The 22567-nt window shown below is 35.5% G+C and overlaps 2 protein-coding genes across 3 annotated transcripts; both read right to left on the minus strand.

The window, feature by feature from the left end:
* Positions 1 to 4072: 4072 nt before the first annotated feature.
* Positions 4073 to 14738, minus strand: LOC103401477 (suppressor of RPS4-RLD 1). Its single transcript, XM_070813342.1, has 24 exons — positions 14461 to 14738; positions 14234 to 14343; positions 12885 to 13543; positions 12720 to 12764; positions 12397 to 12498; positions 12227 to 12307; positions 11981 to 12047; positions 11366 to 11466; positions 11139 to 11246; positions 10715 to 10785; positions 10550 to 10606; positions 9945 to 10053; positions 9785 to 9865; positions 9306 to 9392; positions 8214 to 8420; positions 7034 to 7371; positions 6780 to 6866; positions 6596 to 6695; positions 6304 to 6395; positions 6182 to 6220; positions 5977 to 6067; positions 5058 to 5155; positions 4649 to 4958; positions 4073 to 4334 (listed from the first exon to the last, which is right to left on the minus strand). The coding sequence occupies exons 1-23, from the start codon at positions 14580 to 14582 to the stop codon at positions 4670 to 4672; spliced, it is 3141 nt and encodes a 1046-aa protein (XP_070669443.1). The 5' UTR covers positions 14583 to 14738; the 3' UTR covers positions 4073 to 4334; positions 4649 to 4669.
* Positions 14739 to 18995: 4257 nt separating this feature from the next.
* LOC114826103 (probable protein phosphatase 2C 78) lies at positions 18996 to 21946 on the minus strand. Of its 2 annotated transcripts, XM_070814014.1 has the most exons (5): positions 21543 to 21934; positions 20905 to 21269; positions 19820 to 19892; positions 19656 to 19720; positions 18996 to 19558 (listed from the first exon to the last, which is right to left on the minus strand). In XM_070814014.1, the coding sequence occupies exons 1-5, from the start codon at positions 21802 to 21804 to the stop codon at positions 19289 to 19291; spliced, it is 1035 nt and encodes a 344-aa protein (XP_070670115.1). In that variant the 5' UTR covers positions 21805 to 21934; the 3' UTR covers positions 18996 to 19288. The 2 variants fall into 2 exon arrangements, with proteins under 2 accessions (XP_070670115.1, XP_070670114.1); XM_070814013.1 differs by having other exon boundaries at positions 19656 to 19892; positions 21543 to 21946.
* Positions 21947 to 22567: the final 621 nt, after the last annotated feature.

A 22567-nucleotide genomic window follows, 5' to 3' on the forward strand; every position in this document is an offset into this window, starting at 1 on the left:
CTAAGCACAGTCTATTAATCATGATTTGCAACGTTGCTCTTTTCTTATTTTGGTAATTGCTACATTTTTATATTAAGTAATACCAATAATGTATCACTTTAGAGTTTAGAGTAGTATCTAACACATTGTCGATGAAACGTTCTTCCTTTCTTATTTGGTAAAGCACTGCTAGAGTGGCGGGTAATAATATTTACTTTACAATATTTATTACATTATCAAAGAAAGCATTATCATTTTCTTATTTGGGATAGTCAAGTACCAATTAACATTAACTACTAGGTTGTCAATATCTAGTAATTTTGACATTGTATCAATTTTCATCAGTATCTAGTACGTTGCCGTTGCAACATTACTCTTATTCTTACTAAGAAAATCCTGACACCAATCTACAAACGGCTAGGTTGTTTATATGTGGTAATACCAACAATGTATCACTTTCCAGTATCTAGTACATTGTCGTCATAACATTACTCTTATTCTTACGAGGAAAATCCTGACACCAATCTACAATATTAGCTAGGTTGTCGATATGTAGTAATATGACAATGTATCACTTTACAATATAGCACATTGTTGATGCAACATTACCGTTTACTTATATGAGAAAGTCGATACCAATAGGTTGTTGAGATCTAGTAATAACATTTTATTAATTTACATTATCTAATACATGGTCGATGCAGAATTACTCTTTTCTTGTTTAGGAAAACTATGTACCAATTTATAGTAATTGCTTGATTTTGATATTCGATAATACTGACACTATATCACTTTACAATACCTAATACATTGTAAATGCAATATTACTCTTTTCATAAACCCACTGGTAATGTTTTACTTTCCATTACATTGTGCTCCCCCTTGTGCTTAATCACATTCATTTGTCTTGCAGGCAGACCTACCATTGTAGAAGAAACATTTGATGAAAAAAGATGGAGAAAGGTAGAAAGGGAAAGAAGAAAAAAGGATATAAATCTTAGTGATAGAGTGGGAAGATTGAAAATAGGGTAAGGGTAAGAAGACAAAATCAATAAACTTCTGCAACTTGAAAAAAAAAAAAAAACAGACATTCTCTATAGAGATTTTTCAGTGTGACCGTCACACGAGATGATACATCATGTGTTCCTATATAAATGGTGGGATATGTGTGTCAAAAGGTTAATTACCTAAAATTTTAAATTTTTCACCACTTACATAAAAACACGTAGTGTACTATCCGTGTTCCCGTCACAACTAAAAATCTCTCTATTGTCTGGCAACTTCTGCTTCAGGATTTAAGGACAGTTTTGTCTTTATGTCTACAGTCTACTGGTAGTGTGTTATGTGTATTGACCGTAATGCCCTTATTATCTCAAATTTTGGGATGCCGGGGGGCCAAACCTTTTTGGGAACTTTAACGAAAAGCTCTCGGTACTGTTCATTTTAACGAAAAACCACATTTTTACACTAAAAAGTCAATCCTGGTATTATTCACTTTACTCTTTATTTTGTCCTTATCATTAAAACTCAAAGTTTTTAAGCCCTTTTCATTAGTTTTCCTAACCTTTTTTAGGATTGTGGGTATGACAATTAGGTTTTTCAGAGAAACCATGAATTCTATTCCCTTTTTTTTTTTTTTTTGTGGGAGCAACATTTTCGTGCTTCAAAGACTGACAATTACAAACTTTCAATTTCAATCATTCTCATAAAAAGTTTGGTGGTGTTTCGGAATAAAGGATGGTTTAAATTTTTTAACAGATAAAATTTTTATTTCTTTTTTATATTTTTTAATCAAAAAATCCAACAATTAAAGAGACCGAATTATCGATACTCTAGAGCATTATATAAAATTTTGCATTTTCATATGCATATCATAGATCTTGGTTTCTTTAACTTTGTTACAAATTCAGATTTTTCATTGGCATGGTACTAATCATATGAATTAATTTCTTTGGCATATTATTTTGATAAATATTTAGAGTTTCCACGGGGATTTGAGTTGCATAATCTGCTCATCATTTATAAATGTTGTAATTTGTATCAATTTGTGCAATTACAATCATCTCTTCATGCTGCCGCACACTCGCACTCATTAAATTTTCATGGTTATGAATTTTCACATTGTTTTCTTTTTTTTCCTCCACTTTCTTACAGATCTGCCAACTTTTTTGATAAGGTGTACTTTCTTACACTTGATATTGTAATTAACCATTATAAAACCTTCTAGTAACATAAAGTCCTTCAAAACCCAATCAGATGTCGTTTTAAAGGATCATACCTAAAACTAATTGCACTCTTACGTTAGCAAAGGATAAATAATTTTATGGATGCACAATTGTTTGTTTGTTTTTTTTTTTTTTTGTCAAATGATAACTTTTATTAAATTTTAATAGAAACGTTTACATCTTCAGCAAGAATATTAAATAAAAACTCTGGACCAAAAACATCCCAACGGAAAACATCTCTATATGAGGCAACGTATGAGGCTATAGCATGAGCAACGGCATTTCCATTTCGCTTGATAAACACAAACCTCACCCCTCCTAATTGAGACGCCAAATGACCAATATCATGGATAAAAAACACTCCAAAGTAGCATCTACCACATACTCCCCATTACGCATACTAATTATCACCTAAGAGTCATACTCAATCTCCACTTCATCACAACCCATCTCAATGCATACCATTAACGTCGTACAAATCGCAGCAGATTTTGCCATCGCCACATTATTGAAAAATAGGCCTCCCTTCCCACCTACCGCTTGCAGCAATCCGGCAAAGTCCCTCATAACCCACCCATATCCTCCTTTGAGTGTCTTCCCACACCATGCGTCGTCACAGTTAATCTTAAGCACACTATAATTTGGCCGCCTCCATCAAACTAATTGTCCAGCAAAGATAGCTCCATCCTCATCCTCATCCTCACAACGAACAACAACTTGCTTCGTAGAATTATGGCATGCTCTGAATTCAATAATTTGCTAACCCCCTCTATGGGATTAGTCAACACTCCTTTAAACATCATCTCACTTCAACTCTTCCAAATTCTCCGCATAACAAAAACACACTCCTGCAAAAGCTCCTCTTGTCTATCTTTGTCACGAAATCAAGCACATAACCCTTGCCAAGACTCACGAAAATCCTACCCCATAATAGACTTCATGTCTAGCTGCAAAAAGCAGCAGTACCACAACACACGGCTGAACTCGCATTCAAAAAAAAAACAAATGTTGCTCCATGTCCTCCGCTTCTCCACATTAGATTAGTGAATTTTTAATGGCTTACGATAACACCCATTTTTTGACACATTTTGTATATCCCACTTCATAACTATTTACAAAGATCCGAACCATTTATCTTTTAGAAGTGCTCTAAAAATTATGTTGATAAAAATTACCTAAATCGGAAATCATATGACAATTGAATTAATGATAGTTACTTTAATGTTTACTTGCAAAACTATGCTCGTCAACTTTATTCACTACAAATAAATGTTTTAACAATTTTAAATTAAGAAAACTAATGAAAAGGGCTTGAAAACTTTGAGTTTTAATGATAAGGACAAAATAAAGGGTAAAGTGAATAGTACCAGGATTGACTTTTTAGTGTAAAAATGTGGTTTTTCGTTAAAATGAATAGTACCGGGAGCTTTTCGTTAAAATTCCCTTTTAAATTAGCCTAATTTTTTGCAGTATTAAATCGATTAATATTAAAGACTATCTATGACTATGATATACGATATACCAATACAATAGCGTTATAATAGGACTAATTGCTAATTATATGGTATAGCACTATTTGAGAACACTGCTACCGTAATGGTGGTATTTGAGAGCATTTCCCAAATCAATTTGATATATGTACGTGTGTGTTTCGTTCATTCACATTGGGTCTCACATGAAAAACTCCATACAAACAACAAAATCATCTGCCGTTACCGTTGAAAAGAATTGGAACCTCATGACCCGTCTTGACACCGACTCCAAACCTCGATGGTGTAAGATGTAGTTAGCTCAAAGGAACCAAGGGAAAAAGTACGGTGGCAAACAATAATGTTCCAAAAAGGGAAAAGATAGTGAAATATTGAAAATGTATAACATGACAAGTATGTATTGTGAATTAAAATTGCAGGTCAAATTTATTGTGATGAACAATAACAAATGAAGAAGCACAGAAAATAACAATTACAAATTTATTATCCAAGGGAGCCTGTACAACAAATAAACATACAGCGTGCATAACATGTTTACAATGATACAAGCAGGTGTAAGATTTGCAGAAATCTTGCCTCAAATTGACTCAGTTTCCCTCCGACGAATACCACAAACAATCTTCCCGCTTACAATATTTGGCTGCAACCAAGTCAGATTCAGAAAGTCACAACATTGTATCATATGAGACGTATTTTACATGTGGGAGCTTCATTTGAATACTTGGATATCCAATATCTAAAGACCCTACAATAAATTAGGCCTCGTTTGGTTCCTTGGACTGAATTGGATTGGGTAACTCATAAACTCTTTAAGGTGTATTGATTATCGAAGGTTATAAGTGAATGATATTACAATCCCACCATTTTCAACCTAGAAACCAAACGAGCCCCAGTTTTGAGCAATCAGAGAGCTATACCATATTCTCATTAGACCTACTGATGCAGTGAACTCACCTCTTCAGGACTTTTAGAAGCTCAGTCATTGTAAGTGCTCAGAGCGGCAACAACTGAACCGGTTGTGGCCAAAGTTGATTGCACATCAGGATGATCTTTCCAGGATGTCGTTGACTTCAGACAAGGATACAACCAAGTCTTCATCGAATTAACAAACGAGTCCGGATCAGAGTTCAGAATGGCTTCCCAATCTACCTGTAAACCTTGTGGGATATTTCCTATGAACTCCATATTAGCAGCAAGAAATAATCCGAGCATAACAACAAACCCAACAGCTGCAGAGCCTCTTGAAAGAGGCATAAAATTGTACCTGAAAGAATATTACGTATGGATGTAGTCTTTATTTAGATCTATATATTTTTGGAAAGACAAACATGCCATATATATGCAACAAGGTTAAATGATATACCAATAATACGTCATCCTTAAAATCGCATCTCTCACATTTTCAAGCACGGTGAATTCATTAGATCCATAATTTTCACCGCAATAAGCATTGCATATAGCCTGCCAATACATAGTCAATACTTGCAAAATTAGTAATTTGTTCAATCAAACGATTTGAAATAAAAATAAAATATGCCAACAGGGATTGTTGATACTCCAAGTGAAGGACAAACATTATTATAAACAAATCGTTTTTTTAGCACCTCCAGCTAAAAAGAATCTGCCCAATAAACCAGCCTAAAGTCCATTCTATCCACAAGACTCACCATGAAAGAAATAGTAAAATGTGGGACTGCATCTTAAGGTTCTGCTTAAGCATGATATAAGGTGGCTAAATGTAAGGTATATCTCGAGCACATATTTCTGCTTACATATTTAATTAACCTAGCGTTAGCAGTCTGAAATGAGAAAAAAGTATATCAGGAATGCGGGATTAAGAGTCCTGCATAATCCAAGAAGGATTTGCAGTAATTCTGAGAAGGCATCAGTTCTGAACAATATGAAAAATGAGAGTTCACAAGGTTTGCAGACATGTAAGAGAGGAATAACACTTCAGAGCATGTTTTGTTTCATGGCTCAGGCTAGGTTTCAGGTTGCAATCCATTGGATGTAGGATTAGCAAAATGAAATTCAGATATACTCTATGCAAGATCTGGTACGAACATTTCACTGGCCAACACAATGCTTCGGAGATGCTATACATACAAACTAGGGGATGGTAAGACACACTTCTCATGTCTCATATTGTGCATCTGTTCTTCCCATACAAATATACAAATGTATTGCTCTTATCAAGGATCCCCAGAAACAAATATACAAATGTATGGATAGAAATACAATAAAATATAATGGCTCGCATAGAAGGGTGTAGGGTAACTTACTTCCCATGCCTTCGCCATTTCTGCATCAAATTCATCCCACCTTGAAGGCGTACAAGGTGTTCTGATTGCAAAGTCATATTTGTTCTCCCCCCTGGAATAGTCAGTTGAAGCATCCAGATATTGAAAAACGGAAAGAAGTAAATAAGATGTAAAAAAAAAAAAAAAATAGAAAGGAAAAACAGAAAGTTGTAAGACAAGAAGCTACATTTTTACTAGGGTAATCCTTGTCCCTTCAAGATGCCTCCTGAAACAAGCAGCCAGTCAGAAATTAGGTGTGACATGGAATTAAAATGTGAGAACATCAATTTCAACAATATGCAATCTTACCCCTCAAAGGCAGTACTATCGCACCAAGTAGACAACCAGAAGTCCTCACCGACCACTCTGTATAAATCAGTGCAAGATTTTGCTTGCATAATCTGCATGAATATAAATATACTAGTGAATGACTATTTACATAGGAAAGAAAAGATTGTTCAATGAGGGTAATACATGAAGAAGAAAGCAAACAGAAATTATGAATTAAAAGTGAAAATATCATTTAGGAAAAGGATAGAGTAGCCTTCATATCAAAATATAAGATTTACAAGAGTATAAAAAAACGTATTGGTGAACTCACATCTTGCAATTTCCCATCCCTGGATAAATCAATAAGGTTATCGACCTTATTATACACATATGATCTTTCCTTCATAATAGCCTTGGTGACTTCTAATGTTCTGCCACATTGACAAGTGATGAGCATTCAAGGAGGGCAATTATTTGAACAGTTCAATACAAATGGAACCATTATAGACCTTCACCTTTTAAAATTTGGGAAGTAGCGAACAACTTTTGCTTGTCCAAGGATCAATGGTGTATGAGATCCAAATCCAGCATTAAACTCTTCACTGAGTTGGGTAGAAATCCAGGTTCACATTAGAAGACAACATAGAAGAATATTTTACTATCTTATTTAACCATTAAAATGGAAAGCAGAATGAAATTCAATCCAAAAATGATCTCCAGTGGCTACTGAGCATAGAAATGATTCACATTTAACAATCAAATGGAATACCTTAGCTTGTTAATCCACACAACAGGGTCGCACGGTTCAGAAATCTGCCGCCATTTGACAGCTATCGAATAAACCTCATGCCATGACATCATAGACCGTGCAGATGAATTAGATTCTGTAATTCCATATGAAGTTGAGGTCTCTGAAGAGCTACTTGTACTGCAACCAGCACCGCCTCTATTCTGGCTGGGCAAATTAACTCTTTCCCTTCTCCGGCCTCTCTTACCAAACTTCAAGGTGCTTTTATTATTAGAATATTTCCACTCCGCTTGGAAGGAACGCCATGCTTTTGAAACCTTTTGTGCAACCTCAATAGCAGCCAATCCTGCCATACGATGCTGGTAGACATAGGATATGAGAAACTTAATAAAATTATTGGTTGATTAATTCAAAGCACTTCATGGCAAGGAAAACTAGAAGAAACAATGAAATATATTATATATCCTATGCATGTAGAGTTGAAAGCGCAAAATGAGTCAAAAGAAGAATGCCAAAAGCCACAACGTAATAATAACAACCCGTACGAAAAAAGTATAAAAAAAAATGTGGAAAAAGTTTACTTGTTTTCTTCTTTACAAAAATATGGAAAGTGCACAAGTTAAACTTAACTTGGCTACACCAACACAATAGGTCAAAATTAACGGTTCTCACAGTCAAGTACAGATTTTAGCTCCTTTTTCAAAACTTATTTGGAACAGAAAAGTTAATTCTTGTCTTTAAACTGGCTCAAATATAAAAGTAAATTCTCAGATTACCCAACACAAGCATGGTCACTTCTATTCATCAATTTGTGTTTGGGACAATGAAGCGGATAAAATGGGTCACGTAAAAGAAGTTTCAGGTAATAGTGAAACTGTTCTTGATGTGCACCTCTGGTGAAATGTTTTGCAAATATTTCAACTGAGCAATTTTTTAACAGATGATATACCATTTAGCATCTAGGTATGAAAGGAGAAATATCATGGGGCTTGAATGCATTGCAACATCTGCAGCTTCAAATGAATCTAACTGATCCAGGTTGTTGAATTTTAGGGGAAAAACTAGAGGTGCAACTATTCCTCAGGCAATATGTTTACTTAAAATGATAAAAAGTTGAAACTCGAAAAAATGGAAAGAAAAAAAATACAATTAAGAAGCCACATCAATAATTGTAGACAAACTTCAAAGTTAATCAAATCACCTGACGTCGATTCGGTAAGAAGCCAGGACAGTCATATTGGATTTTCCTTCCAATTGAATCAGCAGCTTGCAGAAGAGCAGCCTTCTGCTTTGTAACTGAAAAATCTTGCTTTCTAACCTTGCCCTTCTTCAAAGATTCACGCAGGGGAGGTTGTCGAAAGACCTTTTCGCATACATTCTTAGGGTGCAATCTCTTGCACCAGTACTCCTGGATATTTGATATTAAACAAACAATAAACATAATGTAGGAGAATTTGGAGCAATTGGTTAATGTTCCTTTTGCATATTGATTTATAAGAGGCTGTGCTTTACCCTGAATTTGGGAAAAGATGGTTGAACATTATAGCCAAAAGAAAAAGAAGTTTTTAGGGTCCTCTTTGAAAACCATGACTATTAAAGTGCATTTGGATTGAGGACATTAAAGTTCCAAGGAACATAAGACTCAATTGTTAAAAATGCAAGACAAGAAGACTACCAATGACCTACTCAAGCACATTACAAAGCTTCTTCTAGCACACCACAAAGAGACCAAAAAAAGGACTTACAAATGACACCTAGAAAGGTGTCATTTCAAAATTCGAAGTTTTCTCAAATGTACTGGATCTAGTTATTTTCTTCCTCTATCTAATTGCTGCAGTTCATCCTACCAAATATAGCCCAAGTTCCATGTTACTTTGAAGACCCTAATCCAAACATGCCATTAAAGTTATAGTTTGAGTTCTTTTTGAATTAATAACTTTTAACATGGTTGGCTTTATAGCCTCTTTGCAGTGGAAAATAGACGATCTTGAGAGTTTCATATTTCAGCTTCAATTTCACGATTAGTTGTTTAAAGGACTAGGATAAGGGAATAGCTCCTTTGTATATTTTATATATCTCCGATGACATTGTATACTTGATGCCTTTTGCGTTATTGTTTACAGTATGTCAATAATGCATGTTATTTGAAGTATAACTGTGTCACACATTGTAAAGTTTATGATTTGAGAATTGAGAGGCATGCACCTGCTGAAATGGTATGACAAAAAGTAGATGCAAAATTATCACAATGAACTGAGAATCAAGACCAAATATAATTCTCAAGAGATAATACCTTGAAAAGTGAATCAATATCTCCATCAATATCAAACCAGCAAAATTCACTGTTGATTCTTGATGCTGTGTATAGAGCAACCTCTTTCTGGAAACAAAACAAAATAACAAAGTTAATAGTTTTAACATGTAAGCAATGAATAGTTTGAGTTCAAATAAGGCCATCGTCAGTCATCAGTTCCCCTTGTGTGGTATTGTGATTTATCAATCATGCATACGTTTTCACTCATGAAAGGGATACTACTGTTTCATTCAATGTATTTGAAATAACAAAATAAAATGCAATGGAGCAAAGTGTCAAAGGTTCATCAAAGATATATGCTAGAACATGGAACTGCACGCCAAAAGTTACAGAGTGCACGCTATGAATCTGACTCTTTGCACATCAGCACTTACATAGTTCTTACAAGCAGAAAAATATCAATGCAAGTGCAAGAATATCAACATCAAATAAGCCATATTATTCCAGATCAATTAAACCTGATAAAAAGCAAGGCATTGCAACACAAACTTCTCCATTGAGTCTAGCTCCAAATCGAGCACAGCGTCGTAGTCCTTGACCTGTGACCAGTACATAACTGAATCATGAATAAATATGAAGCTGATATTCCAAACCAATCAAAGAAATAACTTCTAATACCGCATGTCCATATTCTCCAAGGGCATGGTAGCAGGATGCCCGCAAATACAAGCACTCAATATTGGCACTCTCAATGCTCAAACCAGTTGACAAATCCTTAATAGCCTTGCTGCAAGATAGAATCCAGCAATAAATTACAGACTATTTCAAAGGGTATGATTTCACTAACAAGATAACACAAATTTAGTCAGGCAACTCCAAGCAACATTGGCAACTTTTTCATCTATCAATATGGTCAAATGTCATCATCCTTAACATAATACTTAATACACCCAATATGTATGGAAACTAGAAAACCAAGAGTATAGTGCCCCACCACAAAAAAGAAAAAATAATAAAATAAAATAAATAAAAAATTATACAAGAAAAAGCTATTGTGCCTGTGGACTATTGAAGTGCCTAAGCGGATTGTTGTATCACAAAAAACATATCGTCCTTGCAAGTGATGATCACAATTTATTAAATCATCTACATATGATCAAAGACAACGGTATTACCATAAATCATTCATGCTTCAGAAGGTCATGCAAACATGTTAGTAGTAATATGGTTAATGGACTACATGTCAATCATTGAAACCAAATATATGATTTGATAGAACACACCTGTGTTCTCCCATCCCATGGAGCAGTAGTCCACGCAAATGATATGCTTTGGCAAACCTTTCAGATTTAGACACAGAAAAAATCTCCAGTGTTAACACCAGGGACCTGAAGGTCAACATAAACATTACAAACACGAATGGCTTAGTTCAGACAGAAAATGCTCACCTCCCATCAATTTGTAGAGCTTTCTGCAGACATTCCAAAGCCTTGGTTGGGTTTGCCATATCTTGATAGAACTGAAATAACCAACATGCCCAGAAGAACAGTATTTGTAATAAGTTCTAACTGCTTGATTTGTATCATCTGAAATGGCAAGTCCCATTGGCTCTATAGGAGTGAACTAAAAATCTGCTACCAAGCATCAGTTATGACTTATGAGCCTATCCTTAGATTCTAGTGTATTATATGAGTACTATGTCGACTAACAGAGACAGTGTCCCATATTGATTCCATGGGACCCTGCCTTTCACTATGAATGATGCCATTGGAATGAGGATATGCAATGAAATGAACCAGACGCATGCAAAGCTTTCTCAAACATTAATGGAAATGCATTTGGCCTTGGTAAACAAAATAATTTCATGGATACCTGGGTTAGCTGCAACCATGCCTCAAGAAAATTCTGATCCAGTTGAATTGCTTTCAAATGTGCCTCCTCAGCTTTTTTATATTCACCAATAGAGGACAATGCCAAACCCTAGGGAAGTCAATTTCAGTTCAGTCAAGACTCAATAGGACAAGATATAGTACAGGGAAACCAGTGTGACCAACCACTAGACTAAAGAATCAACAGGAAACCGAATCTTGAAGACTCACCAAATATGTGTATGCAGATGCATTATCCTTGTCAAGTTTCACGCATGCAGATAGGTCTTCAACGGCAGTGTAGAAGTCCTTGAACTTGAAGTTGGCAATTCCTACAAAAATTAAAATGCTACTGTCATTATCTGTCTATAAAAAAAAAAATTAAAAAAACATTCTTTTGGCTACTAATAAAAATACAGTGAATAGATTTCCCAATATGTGTACTTCTATCGGCTATTGTGTTATAGTATTGAAATTATCATGCAATAGTATCTGTCACTTGCATATAAGTTTCATTTGTTACACATAGTACTGAGGTTATCATGCAATAGTCTCTGTCAGTTGCATATAAATTTTCATTTAATATAATTAAAGACCTCACAAACTTCAAAATCAAGCTTGTACAGCTATTAGACTATCACTCTCTCTAGAAAATTGTTTGCCTGCGTCATTCTTAACATCCTAACAGCACTTATTGCATCAGGAAAGACAAAATGAAATACTGAAATTCCTGTAATACAATTTCATTTTGTTCATATAAAAGATGAAGGTATTATGTTATAGCCTTTGAAACTGAGTCCTGAGTTATGATGATTAATGAAAAGATATGGGGTTTGAGCTTGTTACCCCTTTCGTGCAAAATGTCGGCTGAATTTGGTTCAAACTCTAATGCCTTGGACAAATCTTCAATGGCCTGGAATCATGAGGAAACAAATATGCAAGGCAGTTCTTGTGTCATAACAAAAGAATTTTTCTTATTATTTTACCAATAATTAAGTCGGAGGAACAGTGTACAACCACAACCAAAAAATATTCATTAGTTAAATTCAAAGATGATACAGTTACATGGAAAGACTGAGATAGCATAACCACCTCAACAAATTCTCCCATGGCAGCTCGTGCTTGTCCTCTCCGTTTCCATGCCTCACAAGCTGATGGATTTGATTCCATGGCCTGAACAACATAATCAGATCGACTACTTGCATGTGAAGGTGAAGCCAAAATATTTTTATTCTTTTGTCAGATATTATTTAGTCAAATACCTTTGTAAAATCAGCTATTGCAGCCTCAAGTTCTCGTTGGAATGCATAGGCTGTCCCTCTCCCTATTAGTGCCTCTGGATAGTTAGAATCCTCTTTCAATATCTGTGCATATAATTATACAAAAATGCAAATGCTCATAAAACTTGCTAATGGCCCCATAGAACAATGACCCTCTAGACTTGTTCCCTATCCACACACAAGAAACAAAGAAGGGAAAAGAAAACAAATGGAAGTGAAAGACAATCAAGGAAAAGTATAGATGGGAAGACAAACTGAAATTGCCAGAAACTGTTCAGGATGACTGGCATGGAGTGAAGCTTTACCTTGTCAAATATAGTTATGGCATGAGCATACTTCCCTTCATTAACCTTAAAAAAGTTGCATTATATGTTAAACAGAATACAAGGTTTAAAACGCTGGAAGTTCAACACAAACAATAACTGTGCTCAAACAGAAAAACCGTTACCAAATAAAGAATTATAACATACCTCTGCTATACCTCTTGATAATCGAAAATCCACACTTATTGACTTGGTCTTTGAAAGTCTAGCAACAGAGAACTTTTTATTTCTCTTGGACTCCTCACCAATTTCATGGCGTATATCAGATTTAGTACTTAATTTAGGGGGTGTGGGAGGAGTTTCTGTTAAATCACTTGATTTGCTACAAATCATAGGTAACTTACTGCATGTATCACTTAAATCATTGCATGATTCAGAATGTAATTTATCATTAATATCATGATTCCCATTCATTTGGCTATCAAACTTCTTACTCCCTCCGGCTTTATCACCAATTCCCTTGGATGCGACAAAATTTCCATTTCCATTAAACTTGCCGTGGACCGCAGAGGTAACTGTTGATTCACAGCATAATTTTGATTCACCACTCAATTTATTGTGATTCTTGTAAGTCTCACCAGATTTCCCATTAATATGCGGGCTTTCTTCGGACACAAGTTTAGATGATGCTGACTCTTTTGCTTGGTTATCATCTCCATTATTTTCGTCCTTCTTTGCAATTGTTAAAAGCTCTCCCAGTTCTAGCAACTGCTTCAGATCTGCACACTGACGCAAGGCATGTTCATAGCCTTGCTCCCAAACCAAAAAAGCATCCTCTTTCCTTCCCAAAGCAGAAAATGCACGACCTATAGCACAAAAATCAATTCTAAGATCGCAAAGATGCCTGAGCCCCAAGAGTACTTCATGTCGAATCATAAAACAATCGACTACGCGCACACCAAGAGTGCACAATTATGCATGCATCACAAAGAGCAACATAATTCTAACAAAATTAACTGTCCTGTTTCAGTGTGTATGCGTGTATATTAATTATTCGAAAAAGTGTGCATTCTCGTAAATGTACTTTCGTATATAATGACGGGGAGTAAGCTCCTAATTATTGGAATAACCAACTATAAAAAATACATAAAATTTAATTTATAATTTTCACAGAACCTTCAATAAATCATCGTTAAGGAACTTCTAGATCATACCAAAAAAAATCTGGTATATACAAGGACAGATACAATCAACACCACCACAAGTCATCCAAATAATGCACTTTTGATTCCTTAATATCATGCTCACAAATTTTTTGAACCTTTTACTCGGCATCAACTAACCACTCAATCACATATTCCAGTAACACCTAAAATTCAAATTAAGACGACCTAAAATCTAATCCAAAACCTCTAATTACGAGTAGCTTAACAGTTTCATAATGGGAGCTATAATTATCAGCTAATTACTCCAATTATATCAAATTTAAAGAAAACGAAATAAACATTCCAAGTCAAATAAGAGCAGGAATTCGACGAAAATGATCGGAGAAAAACCTTTGAGGATGTAAGCTTGAAGAAGCGCAGGGTCCAGCTGAAGCGCCCTATCGCAGTCCTTAACCACGTGCTTGTGGAGCTCCAATTGGCTGTAACAGAATGCTCTGTTGCTGCAATACACCAACATTCAGAGCCACACAAAATCGATCAGAACACAATTCATTTAACAAATGGAAGATCAGCAGGAATCGAACAAGCAAGTGAGAGAGATGGAGAGCGCGGCGGACCAGATGTCTTGGATGGAAGAAGACTGGGAGAGGAGGGAGTCGATGACTCGGATGGCCTTGGACCAGTCACGTGAGGTGCAGAGCTTGGCAAGCTCCGCCCTCTCGGCGACGGCGGCCGCCATTCTGAGTCGCCGGAGTGAGTGGATCGGGATGTCGCGGGAAGTCTCGCGTTTTCTGTGTGTTCCTTTCTTCGCTTCAACGGCTCAAGCAAGAGGAAAGTGGCGAGGTGGGGGTTAAAGAGGGATAGGGGTAAAGTTGGTAATAGGAAAAAGCTGAAAGTTGAAAACTGAGAATGGGGCGAATCATAACTAGATGGGCTTGCAGGCCTACACGTGCGATTCGCACGTGTTTAGAGATTGCACGTGATTGGTTGAGCTTTAGCACTTTGTTTGACATTTTGTACGGCAAGAATCCAAAACCAAACCTTTCCATGTCTGGTGGGCCGGACTTTGAATTGGGTTCTATTCTTCTTTGGACTGTGCTATTCAGGCCCATTTAGGAACACGTTGCAAGCACCATCTTTTATCACTTACCACTCAGTACTACGGTCTGGTGGTATTTATCTTCACTTGTAAGTGAAAGGCTTTAGGTTCGAATCTCGTAGATGGAAAATTTGATACCAAATTAGGTTGCCAATTGTGTGGCTTAGCCGAACTTTTTCCCCTTAATGTAAAATATATCGTTGTACCCAAAAAAAAATAAAGGGATAATTTGGATACGGTCTCTAATCCTTAACATTCTTTGATTAAAACCTTAATAGTATTCAAACTTTGATCAAAGTCCCTTGACTTTGTACACCTCATTATATTACTATTAATATTTATATTTTTATAGTTTTGACATTAATTGTTTGATATTTTATGAGATTTATAATCTTATAAATTTAAAATCCCTCATTATAATACTATTAGAAACGGTTACCAAAAAAAATTCAAACATTTTGATTTAATAAAGGGATAAAAACTATGTAAAAATAAGAAATAATAAATGGCAAAAGAATGTATCCATAGTGTTAAAAAAATTGGTACATTTTACATAAAAAATAGGTACATTTCACATATAACAAAGTGGTACATTAATAAAGAAGAATTGGTACATTATAAATAAATTAGGGTACAGATAAAATATTAAAAAATTATGAGTATAAATGAATTTTTAAAAAATATAGGTGCTAAAAGAAATTAATACATAGGTACAAAATAAAACTAAAAAGAAAATACTACAAATTTAAAAAAAAAATGTTGCAAATTAAAAGTGGGTACAAACTAAAAATATAAATATATGATACAAAGTTTAGGCATAAAACATAAATATACCATATGTAATTTTTCTATCATTTATTAAATATACAATGTCACGTGACGGTATACACATGAGTACAAATACAAATAAAACTTTAAAAAATTGGGCACAAAAAGAAACTAATATATGGGTACAAATTAAAAATGAAAAGAAAATTGGTACAAATTAAAAAATATTTACAAATTAAAAATAGGTACAAACTAAAAATAAAAATATATGATAAAAAATGTAGCCATAAATATAAATATACTAATTGTAACATTTTTAACACTAAATAAATATATTTTAAAAAAATATATTTTATTATTCAAATAATTAATGATGTTATTAATACCCAAGGACCTTGATCAAAAATTGAAAATGAATAGGATTTTAATTAATAGAGTAATAAAAAGAAGGATATGAACCTAATTTTCCCAAAAATAAAATATCCTTATCACTTGAGTCATAAGTCCCCATGTAAAGATATACTTATATAAAGGATGGGATATGATTAATTAATACGGACTTGAGTGTTTGGTACTTGTATAAAAAATAGTCGCCAAATTATTTAAATAGTCCAGCCTATCCACTCCAAAAGGCGACCGGAGCTCTAAAACTTGCTAAAAACATAAACACCCATCTGCTTTCTCCCTTGTCGTCTTCGAGTCTTCTCTGTTTCTCAAGTTGTTGGTTTCCCTAAGTTTCCAATATCTCCTCTCTCAAAATACTTCGGATAATTCAAATAACTTTTTTTAATACAAATGATATAACTACTTTAACTTATATTAAGGAAATTGTCTGAACATGAGATGTCACGGGTTGAAAATGAACGCTTTAACTACCAGAGCAATTTACCACTTACATCCAAACAATTATTTGAATTAGCATTAAAGTTGAGCAAAGTTGGAGTTGTTCGTAATAAATGAAAATAGATAACCTAATTTAAATCAAACCACATTAAGAAATAATAATACTTGGTAGTCCTCAAAATAGTTTATGACAAGTTCACCAAACTTTGTGCTTATAATCAAATTCATTCATATTAATCGCTACCCTCATTACCACCACCAACACGACAACCACCACTACTTCACTACCACTATTATCACCACAACCACCACCAACGCCACCCCACCAACATTGTAGCATTTAGACTCGCACCACCAAACCCCGCTCATTGCATCATATGTGATGACTTGCTTAGGCTACTACCACCTTAGACACGACCAACTTCATCGTCTGAGCCACCATCACCTCCACAGGCACCACCGCCATTTCCATACCACCGTTCTCTACCACCATTGTCAGTGCCACCACCCACACCTTCACCGCACCACTATAAGGGCCAAGTCAAATTTTTTTTTTCTTTACTAACATGTTTAGTACATAAAACTTAACATCATTTTTGTTTTAGTCATTACACTTGGAAACTCGTTGCCACAGCTACACTGATTGCGTTTTCCCCCCCTTTTGCTCCCTATTCTATTTGTAGAGGTGGTACTCTGGATCCTTCCTAAATGTTATATGCTTGTATTTTTTAAATAATTGCCATGTGAAACTTGTGTTGTTAGACTATAACGATATAACCTAAGTTATATATTCCAATAACAATCATTCGATCCATTAATTAACTTAAAAAAAGTTGAGGTTCTAATATAAAATTAATTGATGATATGAGAAATAATCTAACAACAAAGGTAGTAATCTAACTCTTATAAGCATATGTAACGTGCAAGGTTCCTTATTTTTCTGGTGTGACGTATGAGATTGATATGTTAATACGTCTCATCATGTATAACAAATTTTTAAGCCTAATATGTGAACAACACATACTAAGTAATGTGTAACACGTATAGTCATTGAACTTTACATGCGAGACAATATATTTTGATACAATAAAAAAAATAAAAATTCCACCAGAAGATCAATTGATAATATAAATCAATCTAATTCTTTTAAGTATACATGTAAATTCACTTTTTTTTTTCGACGTGACTACTAGTAATTTGTGAGAGGGTCTATGTTCTTCCAGATCCTCTTCATGAGGATCTTGGAGATTCTCAAATCGTCTCCACTCAGCGTATATCATGCAGTCAGTTTTCGTCAGGTACTATTTATATTTAATTTAAAATAAAAATATTTAAAATAATTTTTGACTGTATGATATACGATGGACGGACACGATTTGAGGATCCTTAAGATCATCACATAGAAGATCCAAAGAGGATCATCATTCTATGTTTTTAGAGGAAAAGAAATAAACAATGGGCATAGTGCCACTTGTAACATGTGTCGAGAAATAAATCAGTGGAATTAATACCCGTCAAATTAGTATCAACTCCTTGTTTGTTTTGTTGGGGTTGGTGGTGTGACACAGTGACAGTGTCTTGTGTTTTCTTGAAAACTTTGAAGGCGGTGGGGCGGTGGGGCGGTGGTTCACATGGAATACCTGCCGCATTGGCACCACATACAAAAGTTGAAGAAACCACGTGACTATTAGTATCAGTTTGGTAGGTTAATCTTGAAACAAAGCAACTTCCATGTCCATGCACTTAATCTTTCGTTGGTTCTTTTTAACCAACTACAACATTCAAGTGTCGAATTAATTCATCTCGAAAAATTGATGAATTTTATAAGAGTGAAATGATGAGTCTATGTGCTTAGGTCGCCAAAAAAAGGGAAACACTATAAAGGGGACATGATAAGTTTTTTTTTTTTTTTTTTGGTTAAAGGAAAAACTTCATATAAAAGAAGGGCACAAGGCCAAACAACAAGCGGAGGACTAACTCCGCCACCCCAGAGAAGCAAAGACAAAGATAAATAGGATCAAGAGAGACGCCACCACTTCTAAGTGTTTGATTACACTGACAGTCAAGATTTCTTTTTTGATCATTTAGTCGTATTGATCATTATGGAAAATATTCAAACACGACACATTTTGTGTTTGGCTTGAAAAAACTGATTACTCATTGCAACGTGAAAAGTTAGAACACAAGACCGTGTGGAATTAGCCTCGCATGCACACCACAATGTTTATTCCTAAATTTAGTCGTGGTATTCAATCGGAATTTGGAGGAATTTTAGAAGAGTGAAAATCCATGAATATTCAATTAGGATTTCAAAAGAGTGCATAAAAAATCATATACAAATCAAAAGAGAATCAATATACAAAAGTAAACGGGGTGCGTTAGAAAACATGAGTGCATAAATCATTTTCCGAATACCATCATAGCGGCATCACTCTCGTCCAGTTTATCAAACTATCCTGACTGTGAATTGCAGGTCAAGATAAATTTAAGCTTCTATAAATAAATCCCAGTAATATACACAATGTCAATCACAACAAATTATACACTGACGAGAGAGAGAGATGCAAATGAAGTCAATGCTCAACGCCGAGAATTCAACAGCACCTTCAATCTGGCCATCAAACTATGTACAAGCCACCACCTTTCCTGTAAAATCTCGCAGCCTGCTGCACCTACGTTTAAATTTTCTAATTCGATTTACACAACAGATGCAAATTTTTTGCCACCGAGTTCTCTCAAGGGAAGGTGTGGAGTGATCCATCTGCTGCTTCTTCGTTCATTGAAAATATATCGACAGGGACATTAGTGCAGCTAAAGAGGCTCTGATCCTTGAGACTAGCATTTGAGGAAAGTTGTGAATGATCTAGGAATATCACTATTACAGTGATATCGTCGTGGAAATGGCGCCTTACCCCCCTTTTAATTCTTCTTACATTGTCATATCTCAATTCTCTTTTCCTTGCAGCCTCACCGATGGCAGCTCTTACCAATCGCTTTGCTATTCCCTGTAATTAAATTATGAGCAACTCTTAAGTTCTCAACATCTTAAAACTTTTATAAAACAGAAAACTAACACAGAACTGAACTTGGTGGGGGCCTTACAGCTCTTGGATTTTTGGAGACGATTTTCACGGCAGTTTCATCATTCAAATGCTCCCAGAGACCATCTGTTGCAAATATCAAAAACATGTCCTGTGGCTGTAACTTTCGAACTACTATAGAGGGTTCTGCTGTCATTACAGGCTTCTTTAAAGAAACGGGCATACCAAAGTGGTGAAAGAGAGGATCTCTGTTAAACTCAGGTTTCTTCAAGTAGACATCACCGATTGACCTTGAGACCTACAAAGGGGAGGTTTCATCAGATAATAAGCACGGGAAAGTACCAACGAGATAAAGCAACAACTCACAAGAATATTACTTTCACTTTCACAATGTATTTAGGATTTATAAAGTTGACTACCACCAAACTGAACTTTCGTCATAAGGCCGCTGGAGTATGTTTGCTATATGTGTGTTTCCGTAATGAGCCTGAAACTTGTCATATCTCTTAATTGCATATGAGAGTGGACTTCAACAAATGAGATACAAAGAATCCACTCGACCATGATTTGCTAGTCACACAATACAACACATTTTAGGCTTTAATGTGCATTTCATGAACCATCATCCCATTTGCTTCAGATACTTAAATTCTTAGCTGCCTAGAAAGCGGCTAAAGAGAAAGAGGAAAACCTGTGAAAGTAGATGGATCAGGACAAACAATGAGAGAATACCATATCCGCAGAAAAACAGTGGACTTTTCCTTTGTACTCGTGTACTCGTCAAGAAAGAAAAGCTGTAAGATACGGTTCATGCAATGCACCTAATCAGAGCAGGACTTTCTAGGACGAGGTTCATGTCCTTGAACAATATGCTGTAAGATGGCAATAATGAAAGGCATGAGACGATTAGCCGTTTGTATTACCGCAGGACAAAACAATATATTACAGGGAATCTCCTCTTCATAGGACTAGAGCTAATAATCTCGGACATCCTAAAGTACAAGCACGCAATCTCATCACGCTCGTACCACAAAGTTTCATAAGATTCTTTTAGTTGCAGTAGGGGACAAGTTTCCCCAGATTCTTATGCATCACTGAAATCAAACCTCGGGTTCAGATTCCAAATAACTTACCATTTGAACTAAGTTATTCGAACAACCCCTAAATACGTTAACCAATAGAACCATCATAAATTAACACTATACTACACTACAATGAAGGTTGAATCAAACTCTACTATTCCGCTAATATCTGAAATAATGATCAGCGAGATGATTCACGAACTGAAAAAAAAAACCCACATTTAGTACCTGAATAATGCCCTTAATTCGCCAAACTCCACGCGTAAACACCACAATGTGCGCATCATCAGGGTGAAGATCCTTAACCTCCTTCCTCACTTCCTCCACTGCAACATTGTGATCCGTAGACAACCGCTCTGCCACCACCGCCTGCCTATCCGATGATCTCCTGCCAAGAACTGCCCTCGAATCTCCGAGATTAGCCACATATAAAAGACCATCCGCAATTGCACCAACCAGGCAACACGATCCTACTGAAGCAATCTGCGGCCGCACCATCCATGATCGCTTAACCAACTCCAAGAACTCCTCTGTTGCATCAAATGCCTGCCTTATCACATCCTCCGACAGTCCACCTTGTTCAGTTGCAAACTCTGAGGGAACAACAAACAACCTTAATTTCGAAGAAAAACACAATTCCTTTTTTCTTTTTTGTTGAAATAAATGTTAAAAGGAAAAGAAATTTAAAAAAAAAAAAAAAGTAGCATCTGAATTTCTTTCACATTGTTTAGCTAAAAAACCTAAAAAAAATCTGTGAGATCAATAAGTCAACTGGGAATCTTCCTGGTCTCAATACATATATCTCCTAATTGACATAAAAGAAAGACAAGAACATGGGCATTTCTGCAGATGGGCGTACTACTTACTGTGAAGGAAGCGGAAGAGTCGGTTGGTAATGAAGCGGGAAGCTTCAGGACCGCCGTGGCCGTCATAGACTCCAACGTACGTTGCGAAAGGAGATGAGAACACCTGTCCCTGATCTTCCAGCGCCGAATTTGCTTGAACCACTGCAATCGAATAGTCCCCAGAAGAGTGTGGCTTGAGGTCCATGTGCCAAAGCAGGCCATCGCCGCCGTCTCCGCCACCAAAACACTTCTCCAACGGCCTCCTACACATCTCCAACATCATTGTCAGCTTGGGCTGGTTGTACTTGGATTTTCCCTATGGTTTTGGGGAAAAACAGGAAAGAGGAATTCGCGGGTTTTGTTTTGGTTTGGTTTGGTAGTTGGGGTGTTGTGTTGGAATAAAAAGAGAGGGACATGGGAATTCCGTGTTAAAGGGTAAATGAAGGATTATATTGGGTGAGGCCAGGCCAAAGCCAGACATTTTTTTTTTTTTAGTACATCTATATCTTTACATCAGGAAATAGAAAGTTCGGTTAAGTCACACAATAGGCAACTTAATTTGGTATCGAATTTTTTATCCACAAGATTTGAACAATGGGCAACCTAATTTGGTATCGAATTTGCCATCCACAAGATTCGAATATAAAACCTCTCACTTCTAAGTAAAGAGGAATATCACCAGACCGTAGTACTGAATGGCAGGCTAAAGCCAGAGTTTGGTGCGTTTTAACTTTTAATGATGGTTTTTGGGACTAGTTTTTTATATTTTATTATGTATTTTTCTGGTTGAAATTTATTATTATTATTAATCACACATTGTCCAATTACAATTTACGTGTGTAGTTTTTTTTTTTTTTTTTTTTTTTACGAATTTCTTTTGAACGGGTAAAATTTTAAATTATAAAAGCTTCATTATTTTTTCTCCCTTTATATGTAAATAGATAGATGATTAGCGATTTAATTAAACTAATGGGATAAGCTATCCACACATCCCATTTTACTTCTTACACACATCTTGATAATTTTTGTCTGTTGATCTTCTTTAA

The sequence above is a fragment of the Malus domestica genome, chromosome 15 (genome assembly GCF_042453785.1).
Source record: "Malus domestica chromosome 15, GDT2T_hap1".
Lineage (NCBI taxonomy): Eukaryota > Viridiplantae > Streptophyta > Magnoliopsida > Rosales > Rosaceae > Malus > Malus domestica.

Bases quoted from the DNA above. Each gene is read 5' to 3' on its own strand.
- LOC114826103 (XM_070814013.1), bottom strand. From the start codon at position 21,804: ATGATGTTGGAGATGTGTAGGAGGCCGTTGGAGAAGTGTTTTGGTGGC. The intron at 21,270-21,542 runs GTAAGTAGTACG...TTGTTCCCTCAG, and splicing joins ACTCTTCCGCTTCCTTCACA to AGTTTGCAACTGAACAAGGT. The intron at 19,559-19,655 runs GTAAGGCCCCCA...ATTTAATTACAG, and splicing joins TCTCCAAAAATCCAAGAGCT to GGAATAGCAAAGCGATTGGT.
- LOC103401477 (XM_070813342.1), bottom strand. From the start codon at position 14,582: ATGGCGGCCGCCGTCGCCGAGAGGGCGGAGCTTGCCAAGCTCTGCACC. The intron at 12,308-12,396 runs GTATTTGACTAA...TATGTTGTTCAG, and splicing joins CAATAGCTGATTTTACAAAG to GCCATGGAATCAAATCCATC. The intron at 12,048-12,226 runs GTGGTTATGCTA...TCATGATTCCAG, and splicing joins CCATGGGAGAATTTGTTGAG to GCCATTGAAGATTTGTCCAA.